The sequence below is a fragment of the Rhinoraja longicauda genome, chromosome 6 (genome assembly GCF_053455715.1).
Source record: "Rhinoraja longicauda isolate Sanriku21f chromosome 6, sRhiLon1.1, whole genome shotgun sequence".
In the NCBI taxonomy this organism is placed as follows: domain Eukaryota; kingdom Metazoa; phylum Chordata; class Chondrichthyes; order Rajiformes; family Arhynchobatidae; genus Rhinoraja; species Rhinoraja longicauda.
The window spans coordinates 19,838,561-19,853,395 of NC_135958.1; the positions used below are offsets into that span (position 1 = coordinate 19,838,561).

At 45.6% G+C, this 14,835-nt stretch overlaps 1 protein-coding gene across 1 annotated transcript in view; it reads right to left on the reverse strand.

Moving 5' to 3' along the window:
- Positions 1-253: 253 nt before the first annotated feature.
- pnp6 (purine nucleoside phosphorylase 6) overlaps positions 254-14,835 on the reverse strand; it is a 39,823-nt gene continuing 25,241 nt past the window's right edge. The window contains exon 6 of the mRNA XM_078400647.1: positions 254-5,808. Within this exon, the coding sequence (XP_078256773.1) occupies positions 5,609-5,808 (200 nt within the window). The 3' untranslated portion in view covers positions 254-5,608. The remainder of the gene's footprint in view (positions 5,809-14,835) is intronic.

Here is a 14,835-nt window from a genome sequence, read left to right on the forward strand (position 1 = left end):
GCAATAAACTTCTTCAACAAAGAACAAGTTTCCAGACTCGCCATAGTGTTACAGTAATATTATCTGGACTTTTTTTTAGAGCAAAAGTATTATAGATATTGGAAATCTGAAGAGAGAAACATCAATAGAGGTAATCAGTCTCAGGTTGATGACCTTTCATCAGAACTGGATCAGCAACACGTCACTGCACAGATGCAGCCTGACCTGCCTGGTTTTCTAGCATTGTTACTTTATTTTTGAAGATTGTCCCCCCCCCCCAAAAAAAAAAAGCACACCAAAATGAATCTGCGTAACTTCTATTTTAATCTGCCAACATTGTCTATACACTCTTGCTCACATGTTAGTATCAAATCATTCCATTATCTCTGAAACATCGTCCTGGTTTTGTGGAATGGCCAGTGTGACCTTTAGGATTCTTATTTCGGCTCAGAGTAAAGAAAGAGTTACAGTGTTACGACAGTCAGCCAGTGTTACTGTTAAAAACAAGGTGTCACAATAAACAGTGTTACAGTGAACAGTGTTACAGTAAACAGTGTTACAGTAAACATGACATTTGTAGTAAAGCGCTACAGAAAAAAGGGTTGCAGTAACCACGGTATTACAGTATACAGTGTTACAGTAAACAGCCAGTGTTGCAGTAAATAGCCACTGTTACGGTTAAAATGGTATTATAGTAAACAGTGTTGCAGTGCACAGCCGCTGTTATGGTAAACACAATGTTGGAGTGAACAGTGTTAGAGTAAACAGCCAGTGTTACAGTGAACAATGTTACAGTGAACATAGTATTACAGTAAACTGTGTTACAGTAAACATGGTATTACAGTAAACAGTGTCACAGTAAACAGCCAGTGTCACGGTGAACAGTGTTACAGTAAACAGCCAGTGTTACAGTGAACATGGTATTACAGTAAACAGCATTACAGTAAACATAGTGTTACAGTAAACATCAGTTCCATAGACAAAGTCCAATGTCCTTGTTATAGTAAGTATTACAGCCAGTGTTATAGCAAATGGCCAGTGTTACAGTAAACAGCCAGTGTTGCAGTGAACAGCTGGTGTTACAGTAAACACAGTGTTACAGTAAGCACATTATTATAGTAAATAGCCAGTGTTACAGTAAACAGCCAGTGGCCATAGAACAGTGGATGAAGCAGCACCTGTAATCTCCTTACAAAGGCAGTCAGATTACTTCTCATGAAAAAGGAATGTTAACAAGCCTGGCAGGGAGCAGGTGAAATGAGATGACTTAACATCAGATATCTCTCCCAGTGAGTCTCCTAGTAAACATCAGTTTAAAATCAGCAACACTAACTTCTGTCCAGAATTTGCCCTGATGTGCTATCTTACAAAAGGATGTGGCTGTGCTGGGGAGATTTTTAAGGAGATCCGCAAAGGTCCGTGCTAGAACCTCTGGTGTTTGTGATATATATAAATGACCTGGATGAAAATGTAGATGGATTAGTAAGTTTCCAGATGACACCATATTGCTGGAGGTGCGGACTGTGAGGAAGGCTGCCAAAGTATACAGTGGGATATAGGTCATCTAGTGAAATAGCCAGATGGAGTTTAATCCAAACAATTGTGAGATATTGCATTTTCGGAAGTTGAAAGTAAGGAGAAAATATACAATTAATGACCGTCCAATTCACTACCACATTGCGAACATTGGAACTTATCTATGGAACTGCTGTGCTACAATGCAAGGAACAATATTCCGCTCTCTGCATCATGCCTTTTACTCTACATATTGTACATACGTTTGCCTTGATTGTAGTTATGTATTTTATTTATCCGGTCTAGCTTACAAAACAAAGCATTGCATTGTACCTCGGCGCACGTAAAAATGACGCACATTTAGCAGGGCATTCGACAAAGTTCCACACGGCAGGCTGTTCTGGAAGATTAGATTGCATGGGATCCAAGGGGAGATAGCTGAATGAATAGAAAATTGGCTTCATGGTGGAAGGTTTTATTTCGGACTGGAGGCCTGTGACTAGTGGTGTGCCTCAGGGTTTGATGCTGGTCCCATTGCTGTCTGTCATCCATATCAACGATTTGGATAACATACAGGCATGATTAGCAAGTTTGCAGATGACAGAGAAGTGGATTATGTTGTAGATAGTGAAGATGGTTATCAAAAATTGCAGTAGGACCGTGATCGGTTGGGCAGGTGGGCTGAGGAATGGTTGATGGAATTTAATACAGAGAAATGTGAGGTGACACATTTTGGGAAGTCTAACAAGGGCAAGAACTACACAGTGGATGGTAGGGCTCTGGGGAGTGTTGTGGAGCAGAATAATCTAGAAGCACAGGTACATAGTTCCTTGAAAGTGGGGTCACAGGTAGATGGGGTGGTGAAAAAGACTTTCATCAGTTGGTCTTCATCGGTCAGAGTATTGAGAAGAGAAATTGGGCAGTCATGTCACAGTTGTATAAGACATTGGTGAGGCCACATTTCAAGCATTGTGTTCAGTTTTGGTCACCATGTTATAGGAATGATGCGGTCAAGCTGGAAAGGGTGCAGAGAAGATTTACGAGGATGTTGCCAGAACTCAAGGGCCTGAGCTATAGGGAGAGGTTAAGCAGGAGAGGACTTGAACTGGAGGTTTGTCTGGTTATTTGGAATTTCAATGTAACATCCCCTCTTGAGAAGGAGTGTGTGGTACGCGGAGGTGTCTGTACATAATGTTCCCAGTATCATCCAGCCATTTTAAGCACTGCCCCAAATGGACAGCCAAATGAAGTCGCAAATCAGAGGCAACTGAGAAAGTAAAATGAAGACACCAGAGACTGAAGATGCTGTAATCTTCTGACCCTGATGCAGGGTCTCGACCCATACTACTGACCATCCCTCTGCCTTGACAAAATCGGTCTGACCCATTGAGTTCATACAAACATTTTATGTTTTGCTGTGAGACTGATAACTTTCACTTTTCCTGAAATAATCACAGACACCCCTCACTCATCATCTCCCCGTAATCAACATCTAGTAAATGGGGAACACCATGGGAGCAGCCTCTCAATGATGGCGGACCTCGATGGTGAAATTCACCCTCTGGCTGACCGAGGAAGAGAGGGTTGAAAGATGAAGGGTTCAAACCCAGCACCAAATACATGGTCAATCAGGCTGCAGTGACTCCTGCCCTCCTGTTTAATTCTACCGACAGCAGCAAACCTGGTGAGATGCCACCAATGTGGTATCTGCAAAATCCTTCAGGTCTTCTGGCAGGATAAGTGAACCAATGTCAGCATCCTCTTTCGGACAAACATCACCAGTAGCAAGGGTGTAATACAGCTCCTTTTTTTAGTTCAGTTGAGTTTAATGTCACGTGTATCGAGGTACAGTGAAAAGCTTTTGTTGTATGCTAACCAATCAATACATGATTACAATTGAGCCGTCCACAGTGTTCAGATACATGATAATGGGAATAACGTGAATAATGTTTAGTGCAAGATAAAGTGCAGTAAAGTCCGATTAAAGGTAGTCAAGAAAGGTGGGCAATCCATATCATTCACATACATAACACAAGACTACGAGGTGGACATTCCATTCTAAACTCTGTCACTGGAAGATATTACCAAACTACCCACCCACCCATTAACCACCTCCTGTCCCATCTGTGCCACAGCTGCAGTTATCAACCACCTCCAGAGCCCACAAACCAGGATGGAAACATGTCATGTCGATCCTGGGAGACCTACACGAGAGAAGATGACACTCTCATGCTAACATTCTCCCGGGGCTCAAGGGGACTGAGGAGCCCAGCTGGAGTTTGCACCACTTACAGTTTGGGAGTCTGGTTTGAAAACAACTAATGCAGCAGAGAACCAAGCAGCACTTCTTCAAAGAGGGGCGATGCCAGTGTATGTTTGGAACAAGGACTGTTCGGTGTAACCAGCAAGCATTGCTGAGGCCCATGCCATGAGTGGCCATGGCTACACCTTTAACTTGAAGAGGGAAATGGTGTCAATGTATGTTTGGAACAAGGACTCTTCGATGTGGGGGATGGTGCCAGTGGTACTGACCTAGCATTGACAGCTACACTGTCTGGTCTAGGAAAAGTAATGGAGCTGCAGTCAATTGGTATCAGAAGAGCTCTGGCTCCCTTAACAGTAATCAGTATGAAATAAATTAAGTGTATCTGCAGGACAATGCTTTTAAAATAAACAAGCTATTTCTCAGACATAAGCCATTAGTTAGTGCGATTAGGAACAATAGAGTTAAACAATAGTGGTAGCAATAGAGTGTAGAAGAGATTCATCAGGACATTGCCCGGATTGGAGGCCTGGAGTTATCAGGAGTGGTTTCACAAGCTGAGTTTAATCTCATTGGAACGTAGGAGGTTGAGGAGTGACCTGACAGAGGTTTATACAATCATGAGGGCATAGATAGGATAGATAGTCATAATTCCTCTCCCAGGACAGGTTCAAGGTGAGAAGGCAGCAATATGAGGAGTATGTTTTTCACATAGAGGATGGTAAATATCTGGAATGAGCAGCCAGAGGCGGTGGTGGAGGCAGATACAGGTACTTTTAAAATGCATTTGGACAGGCACTTAGGAAAGGTGTAAAGTGTGTTGGTCTAATGTCGGTAAATGAGATTAGTGTAGATAAGTACCATGGTCAGAGTGAGCCGAAGCATCTGTTTCTGTACTATATGGTGTTATGTTTCTGTCTATGATTCTACTGCACAAATATTAACTTAGAAATACTCAGCACACTTCTATCTCCGATGCTCTGTTAAGCAACCTATTGTTATCTCTATGGCCCCGAGGGAGGAGGTATGGGGGAAGAGAGATAGTATGAGAAAGTAGAGGGGGGTGGTGAGTGGGAGGGAGAAAAAAAGAAAATGGGATAGTCCATTACACTCCTGTACACAATTGACTCCTTCCCTTTTCTCTCTCTCTCTTTTTCCCCTCCCTCCCTCCCCTCTTCCCCCCCTCTCTTCTCCCTGTGTCTGGGGTTGGTTAGGAGTATACTGTGTGTGGTTAGAGCCTAGGGTGCGTGGAATGTATTCAGTTGATGGGCTGGGGTAAGTAGGATGTGTATGGGGTGGCTGGAGTGTGTGTGGGACGTATACAGGGTGGGTGGAATGTCTACGGAGTGGGTGACAATGTTCAGGGTGGGTGGGACGTGTACAGGGTGGGTGGGACGTGTATAGGGTGGGTGGGACGTGTATAGGGTGGGTGGGACGTGTCTGGGGTGGGTGGGATGTGTACAGGGTGGGTGGGACGTGTATAGGATGGGGGGAACGTGTACAGGGTGGGTGGGACGTGTCTAGGGTGGGGTGGACATGCCTGGGTGGAACGGGTACAAGATGGGTGGGATGTGTATAGGGCAGGGGGCTGGGTGGGGGAATGTGTCTGGGGTGGGTGGGGTGTGTCTAGGGCGGGGGGGATGTCTGGGGTGGGTGGGATGTGTCTCGGGCGGGGCGGGGGGGGGGGGGTGGGGTGTCTGGGGAGGCTGGGTAGGAAGCAGGCTCTGTGGAGGGAGGTGTGGTGCTGAGGAAGCTGCAACCCAGCAGGTGGGGATTGTGCGCTCGGTGTGGGGTGGGAGGCCTGGCCTGCTGCTGTTGATCTTTCTGTGCAGGTAGTGAGCGATGCTGCTCTCACTCCATCTTCTCCACCACCTTGGCCACCAGTCTTTGCAGGTCGTGAGCCCGGTCGTGGGCTACCCGCAGTACCTCCTGGTGGTCAGCCTTCACTCGACTGTCGTAGTCCATCACTGCCTGGTTGGTGATGAGGGAGATGCCGAAGACTCGCATACCAGAATGCCGGGCCACGATCACCTCCGGCACTGTGCTCATACCTGCAATGGGAAACACTGTCAGCACCTGGTCCCACACAATGGCTGAGGAGGGGGGGGGGGGTGTACCTGTCCCACCCGAGCCCAAAGTCCAGTCTCCAGTAATCCAGTCTAGATCCTAACGAGTCCGGCCCAGATCTCCACTCATCTGCTCTAGGTCCCCATAAGTCAGGTCCAGGTCTCCGTTTTTCCTGACTACATCTTAATGAGGGTCTTCAATGCGATAGATAGTAGCTCAGGACCGCTCTCTAGTTGTTGATAGTGATTCCGTTGCCTAATAACAGCTGGGAAGAAACTGTCCCTGAATCTGGAGCTGTGCGTTTTCACACTTCTGTGCCTCTTGCCTGATGGGAGAGGGGAGAAGAGGGAGTGGCCGGAGTGAGACTCATCCTTGATTATACTATCATATCATATCATATATATACAGCCGGAAACAGGCCTTTTCGGCCCACCAAGTCCGTGCCGCCCAGCGATCCCCGTACATTAACACTATCCTACACCCACTAGGGACAATTTTTACATTTTACCCAGCCAATTAACCTACATACCTGTATGTCTTTGTACGTCACCTGTACTGATGGCCTTGCCAAAGGAGAGTGAAATGTAAATGGACTCAATGGAATGGAGGTTGATTTGTGTGATAGTCTGGGGTGCAGCCACACAATTCTCCGCAATTTCTTTCAAACTTTGATGAAAGGCCAGCGTTTTGGATCACTTTCTGTATCTACCCATAGCACTTCAATGAACATTTGAACAAGGGCCCTCAAATCTCTCAGGAATGCCACTGCTTCTGACAGTGAACCATTGAGCAAGTGTATTGCAGTCCTTTGAGGTCAGAACCAGATGGCTTCTCATTTACCTGCATTGAAATGGACTTGACACAGTTTATCTTTATAACGTTGTGGCCCCTCCACAATGCACTTCTCTTTGTGTAGTTGCCTTACTAGGTTTAGCTGCTCTCCATCACATTGTTATATACCCGTTAAGTGGTTTTAGATTTAGAGATACAGCGCAGAAACAGGCCCTTGGGCCCACCGGGTCCGCGCCGCCCAGCGATCCCCGCACACTAACACTATCCTACACCCACTAGGGACAATTTTTTTTACATTTGCCCAGCCAATTAACCTACGTACCTGTACGTCTTTAGAGTGTGGGAGGAAACCGAAGATCTCGGAGAAAACCCACACAGGTCACGGGTAGAACGTACAAACTCCGTACAGACGGCGCCCGTAGTCAGGATCGAACCTGAGTCTCCGGCGCTGCATTTGCTGTAAGGCAACAACTCTACCGCTGCGCCACCGTGCCGCAGGTGGTCTTGTTCCAGCAGGTAACCTAGTGGGACACCACCTGCAACATAAAGGCTGCCTATTCCATCTGCTCTATATCTTCCCACTCAGCCAATTCTCGAGCTTGGTTGATGGATCCCCTTCCATTCCAGGGACTGCAAATGAATCTTTAATGTGCGGTATTGTCAAACTTTCCTTCATAGATTTATAAATAATGTCACAGGCAATCCACTGCTTCATTCACCTCCTCTAAAGATCAGCACGGCCATCGGACACAATCTTCCCTTTACGTATGTTCCCTGACTGTCTCAACCAACACCAAATGCTCTTGGCGTTTGGCCATTCTGTCCTACTTCTGAAAGCAAGTAATTTCCCAAGAGTCAAATAGTGGTACAGCACGGAAACAGACCTTTCAGTCCACTAAATTTATGCTGACCATCAAATTCTACAGTAACCTCAATTTATCATCCCCGCATTCCCATCAACTCCCCTCAGAGTTTTCTCCTCACTAGGCTTCATTTATAACTTCCAATTAATTTATTAACCTACCAGCCTGAATGTTTTTTGGGATGTGGGAGGAAATCGGAGGACCCGGAGGAAAATTTGATTTCACAGGGAAAATGTGCAAACTCCACACAGACAGCACAAGAGGTCAGGATCCAACCTGGGTTTATGGAGCCATGAAGCAGCGGCTCTAACAGCAGTGCCGTCCAGTTAATAAAGAGCTGATTGGTACCCTTCTCTCACCTTTCACTCTCAGCACAATCATTAATAACCATTTTTTTAGCTGATGCTCACAGTCACTGACATGATTGCAAAGTACTTTGCTTGAATCCACTATAAGGTTTATTAAAGCTCTGGTATTAAAGGAGATCAAAACCCCATAAAGCAGCTTGAGCAACCCACCATCATTATCCTACAGGCAGCCCCGTCGTAAACTGGCGGTCTGCTATTCACTGATTCCTTGGCCTTCACAAGATAGGGCAATAACAAGCATTAAAATGGAGATACAAGACACTGTAAATGCTAGAATCGAAGAACAAAAAAAAACTGCTGGAGGAATTCAGCAGGGTAGGCAACATCTGTGCAGGGAAATGGACCGGAGATGTATGGGTTGGGACTCTACTTCAGACTGATGTTGTGCATCTTGCTATGACTCTGAAAGATATATAAAACTATGATGGGTGTAGTCAAAGTAGATTGAATTAACTTTTGCCAATATCAGTGGCAGATAGCTAGAGGAATTAGGGGAAGAGATTTAGAGGGGACCTTAGGGGAACCATTTTCACGTGAGCATCTGGGATACACTGCCAGGGAGAGTGGTGGAATCAGAGTCACTGACATGTCTAGATGAGTCAGAAGGGTCTCGACCCCAAACGTCACCCATTCTTTCTCTCCAGAGATGCTGCCTGTCCTGATGAGTTACTCCAACTTTTTGCATATATCTTCATGCCTGGAAGAGTACTTGAATCACCCAGGCATAAAATGCTGTGGGCCACGTGCTGGAAGATGGGATTAATTTGGATGGCTGCCCACTGGCTGGCATGGACATGGTGGGCTCAATGGCCTGCTTCCATGCTGTATGACTCCATGACAGGAGCATTCTAGCTGTGGTGGCAATTCCCCTGTTTTACTCTTACCTCCCAGCAGGGGTCCCTGTGCTGCCATCAAGAGGAGTATCCCAGAGAGGAGGTGATAATTTAATCCTGAGGTCCCGCACTAAAGAATGTGAGGTAGATTCCTTTACCATCTCCATGACCCTGGACTGTGTGGCCTTGCTCGCTGCTGCAGTTGAATGACTGGAGCTACTTACAAATGACAATGCAGACACAGGTGGTTGAAGTGTCCAGGCCAATCTGGTGTGCTTTCTCCATGCAGGCCTTTGCCCTTTACAGTCTAGTACCATGGATTTACTCAAGGCAGAGGTTGGAACCCATCGCACACCTGTTCCACAGGCCGAAGGCCACACGAGGAACTGGCATTTGCCGTGCTGAGTCACCCAAGGTGACCTGGTGTTGGGTCTACTACGTAATATATAATGGATGATTGGAGATCTGGCACAAAACCTGTGGTCTACTCCTGGTCCACTGCGTACCAGTGATCTCTGCCCTCCTGTTGCTTATGAGGCCCAGACTACCGACAGAGGGACAACTCAAGGCACCAGAGAGATATCACCAGCATTCTCTCATTGTCATCCGCTGGAGGCTGTTGAGAGTCAGAGGCTTGGGACAGCTGTCACAGAATGGAAGAATGGATCGTGTGCACAGCCTGAACACACACATAGAGGTTGCTACATTCAAGGGTTGGTTAATAGTCTGTAAAATTCTCTGAGATTGTGATGGAATAAGCTGTCAGAGGAGGTGGTTTGCAGATACGATTACAATGTTTAAAAGGGGTTTGGACAGGTACTTTGCTAGGAAAGTGGGTAGTGTAGGCAAATTAGATTACTGTAGAGAGGCATCACAATCAGCATGGACCAGGTGGACTGAAGGGCCCGTTTCAGAGCTGTACTAATCTCCGATTGTCTGGCCTCAAGTATAGAGATTGAGAACACATTAGACTAAGGAATGACTTTCCAGAATGGGTTGATCACAGGATAAACCAGACGAGCATGTGATTTGGGACAGTATTCCAATTCTTTCAGCTTCAGAAGCAACCATCTATTAGGAAGTTCGCACTCTTCACTGAGACCCAAGGTCTCAGAGGACTAATTAAACATAAGCAGCTGGCCATCTGGCTATCGTGGGCTAAGAAGCAACGGGTCCTCTCCATGATCTCCAATGGCATCTGAGCCCTCGTGCACCAGGTAGAAGGGCTAGTTGTTAACCATGGTAACAGGAGACAACTAAAGGCTTAGATTAAGCCATCCAAATGATGTTAACTGGTCACATGACTAGTGTGAAAAATTGGGTCCTTGCACGAACTGTCAGCAGTTCCACACTCCTCTGCACCTGATTGGTTCAATAGCAGGCATGAAGATACTGTGCAATTAGTTGAGAGGAAGAAGTGACACTGTGACATCAAATAGCCTCGCAATGGCACTAGGACTGAGTTGGGTTGGATCAGGATGTGGTGCCATCTCATTGAGGACAAGGGAAGAAGCGGGAGGTAGATGGGTCCTGGATAAAGGATACAACTCCATATCAAATTCTGGACCAACAAGAGAACCTGGGATCATAAAGACTGGCACTCACAGAGACCAAATCCTGGACCCTTAAAACAGAGTGAAGCCCCAAGTCTGACCAAGTCTATTTTCTCATGTCTTGACAGGTAGTACGCTATGCCAGCTGTGAGCACTTAAGACTTGGTCTTTGTAATTAAGAGTTTGAATAAAATTAAGATTACCTTCACCAGTTGTCATGGTGATTGTAATCTAATTCAACGCCGCAAAGGACAAGTGAAGCAACCTCAGCATCCTCTCGCAGGCCAACATCCCGAATACTGAGCCCGCGTTACATTCGGGCATCCACACTGGGCGGGCCATGTCATTTTCTCCAGGTATCTGACCTGTCACAAGAGATTGTGCCAGGCAGAGGAAGGAAAAGGTTCAGGGATGTTTCTCAATGCTTAAAAATGAGAGCAGACTCCTGGGAATCTCTGGACCATGGCCACTGGAAGAACAAGGACACAGGTTTGGTTACCCTGGTAGAGGAAAGATGCAGTACAGGAGTACAGAAAAGATTTACGAGGATGCTGTCAGGAATTCAGGGACCGACTTAGAGGAAAGGGTTAGGCAGGTTGTTTCCTGGAGTTCAGGAGGCTGAAGGAGTGATCTTATAGAGGTATATAAAATCATGAGGGCATAGATATGGGGAATGCTCAGTTTTTTCCCCCCAGGTTTTGGGAATCAAGAATGAGAGGGCATAGATTTAAAATGAGAGGGGAAAGATGTAATAGGGACCTGGGGGACAGATTTTTCACACAAATGGGCGGTGGGTATATGGAACGAGTTGCCAGAAAAAGTGGTTGAGGCAGGCACAATAATAACATTTAAAGGACATTTGGACAGGTACAAGGATAGGAAACGTTTAGAGGGATATCGGTAAAATGCACAGTTGGGACCAGCATATAAGGTTATCTGCATTTTGATGGAAGGGGCTGTATGACTCAATTATTCTGTGACAAGAAAACAGGTGCAGGAGAAGGTCACTCGGCCCTCAAGTCTGCTCCAGCATTCAATCTGATCAACTCCTCTTTTGCACCAGTTCCCCATAACCCACAGTTTTTCAATCTTTCAACCAGCATTAGGGATGGGTATTAAAAAGCTGGAATCCACATGTTGGGACCACATGGAAAGATTGGAAGGAAGACAACACCTCACTAACCACCAGCTCCCCAACAGCCACCTCCCGCCCCATCTGTGGAAGTGCAGCACTGTCCTCACGGACACCTCCCGTTGGGAATGATGGTGGTCGGGAGAGAAGGGGAGGTTGGGGTGAGGGGGTAACAGATCAATGCTAATGCACTGTCGAAATCATATCATATCATATCATATATATACAGCCGGAAACAGGCCTTTTCGGCCCACCAAGTCCGTGCCGCCCAGCGATCCCCGTACATTAACACTATCCTACACCCACTAGGGACAATTTTTACATTTACCCAGCCAATTAACCTACATACCTGTACGTCTTTGGAGTGTGGGAGGAAACCGAAGATCTCGGAGAAAACCCACGCAGGTCACGGGGAGAACGTACAAACTCCTTACAGTGCAGCACCCGTAGTCAGGATCGAACCTGAGTCTCCGGCGCTGCATTCGATGTAAAGCAGCAACTCTACCGCTGCGCTACCGTGCCGCCTGGGCATTGCCTGTAGAAGCAACTATGAGCTAGTGGATTGCTATAAAATGGCAACTGGTGCACTGGAGCGATGATAAGAACATAACAAATATAAATAGGAACAGCCTCATCTGCCCTGAGAGCTTGCTCATGGTTGATCATTGCCTCGGCACTGTCTGTGTGGAGTTTGCACGTTCCCCGTGTTGCCTCCAAATGCTCCAGTTTCCTCCCACATCCCAAAGAACATGCGGATTTGTAAGTTAAATGGCCGCTGAGTGGATGCGACAGTAGGATAACATAGATAACATACAATTAGTGTGAACTGGTGTCCGGTGGTCGGCGTGGACACTGCGGGCCGATGGGCTTGCATCACTAAACTAAACTAAACTAAACCATCATTCTACACTATCTCCACATCCCTTAATTTGAATGACCCCAATGAATGAGCCTCCACACCCCTCTTGGACAGGGGATTCCAAAAGTTCACTATCTTCTGGATGAAGAAATCTCTACTCATCCCAACCTAAACATTTTACCTTTTACTCTGAGATTGTGACCACTTGTTCTCGACTTTTTGGCCAGGGGAAAACATGTTTCATGCATCCAGCCTCTCAAATCCCACAATTTTCTAGGTCTCTTATTTTTCAAAAACACTATAGAATACAGGCCAAGTGTACACAATCTCGTGCATACAACAAACCCAGCATTCTTGGAACCAGTTTAGTGAATCTACGTCCTACCAAAGTTGTCCAGGTAAACCCTCCAGATCTATTGAAAGAATAAGCAAACCAATGCCAGGGTTCTTACCCAGGCAAGCGTTGCCTGCGCCAAGTCCCTGATTACCCCACTCATTCTCAACACCTGACTCCTGAAGCAGATATGCTATACCAAGATCTGATATGCAAGAAATTAAAGCCTAACAGAGGAAAGTTTCAAGGATCTCAAAATCTCCTTGAAAAAATGCAACATCCCTAACGATCTTTGGGAATGTCTGGCCCTTGACCACTCCAAATGGACAGGTTGACACAGAAAACCAAAGTAAATAGCAGGAGGAACTTGCTTCCTCCCAAAGGCCCATAAATCAAGCAAAATCCCTGCTTTGTCTGTGGCAGATTGTGCAAGTCTCATGAAACTAGAATTGAAGCAATCATACTCACTCCCAAGAGGTAGCTCAAGAAGAAACTTTCACCAATGTTCTTTCGGGAGACAAACCCAGTTTGGCCACCAAGTGACACCAGAAACAAGCCAATGTTGTTGGCCTGCAGTTGTCTGCTGATATTACCTGGTAGGCTACTCAGCTGTATCCAACCTTTCCAAAGAAAGTCGTTGTAACAGTAGACATAGGCCCTCACCATCCTCTCACGCCTGACAGGAGTTGGGTACGAACCTCATCCTTGCCAGCCTTTCTACTGTGAAAAATGAGTAATTCAGAGAGCTATTGCATTCCATCTCCACACATGATCAGTTAGCTATTACATCATCTGTCAGGAAAGTATGTGGAACTGACCTTAGAACTTTGCAGGAAGAATGCCAAAAGCCCTATCAACCTGAACTAGTTCAGAAGAATGAATGCACTATTGGGCAGTTAACTACATAAAGCTTGTAAATATATATATCTACATACTAAAATTCTCGTTTGTTTGTTTGTTTGTTTGTGAACTACAGCTAAAACAGTACACGATAGCGCGACAATTTTAGGCCCACCTTACTCACCATTGTCCCTTTGGTACTAGTGGAAAAGGTTTCATTGAAATCGGTTATATTTTTAAAGTTATTCACATTTTAAAGCTTAAATCTATCTCCGAGGGAGGGAGGGGGGAGGGAGGACGGTAGAGGGAGGGGGGAAGAATGGAGTGGGGGGAGGGGAAAGGGGGAGGGGGAGAGGGGGTGGAGGGAGGGGGGGAGCAGTAAAGAGAAACTGAGTTAATGCTTCAGGTCAAAACATTAATTCTGTTTCCCTCTCCACAGTTGCTGCCTGACCGGATGAGTGTTTCTGTTTCTATTTTCAGCATGGAGTTTTTATTTTTAACCATTTTTATCCCTTCCACAGATGCTGCCAGACCTGTTGAGTTTTTTTCTGTTTCATTTCTGATCTCCAGCACCCACATTGCTTTGCTTATAAAATAAGGTTAGGTTCCACGCCGACATTAATACTTGAATATATTATTGAGGTGATTAACTCCTGCTTCAGAATACTTCTCTAAGATTGGTTAGCAAGTCCCTCACAACTTTCCCTTTATTTGGGACCTAACCTAAGAAGGAAAAGGTACTTAAAAAAAACAAAATTCATCTGAACTAGCTATGTAAATACTGCAGCTATAAGAGTAGGCTGGGTATCCTATGTCATTAGGCATATGCTAGGAATGTGTTGGAATACTCCCCACTTACCTAGACGAATGTGGTGTCAAACATTCAAGAACTTCACCAGACAGCCTGCTTGATTGCCATTCCACAATATACCGTAAATGTTTGTTCCCTCAACTGCTGATAAAACTGATGATAAGCATTAATATTTTAATGCCTCACCCTATAATGATTGTTATCTTCTCTGAAGAAGGCCATTAAACCACAGAGTTCAATAATAATAGTTCAAAGGCAATAAATGCCGGTCTTGCAAATAGAAACTGCAGATGCTGGTTTACAAAAGAAGAGACAGGTTGCTGGGGTAGCTCAGAAGATCGGGCAGCATCTCAGGAAAACATGAACAGCAAAGTTCTGGGTTGAGACCCTTCTTCAGAAGATCTGAAGAAGGGTCCTGCCTCAAAATGGTGCCTATCCATGTTTTCCTGAGATGCTGACCGACCCACTGAGCTATGTCAGCACTCTGTGACTGCTCCTGTAAGTGTTGTCCACATTTCTGAATGGAGTAAAAAAAAACACAAACTACAGTTTGGTTACATTCATGTGTACATTGGGAAATTTTGTTTCCTTGCTCCCTAAATAAATGATTTCCTGGTCATTATTCT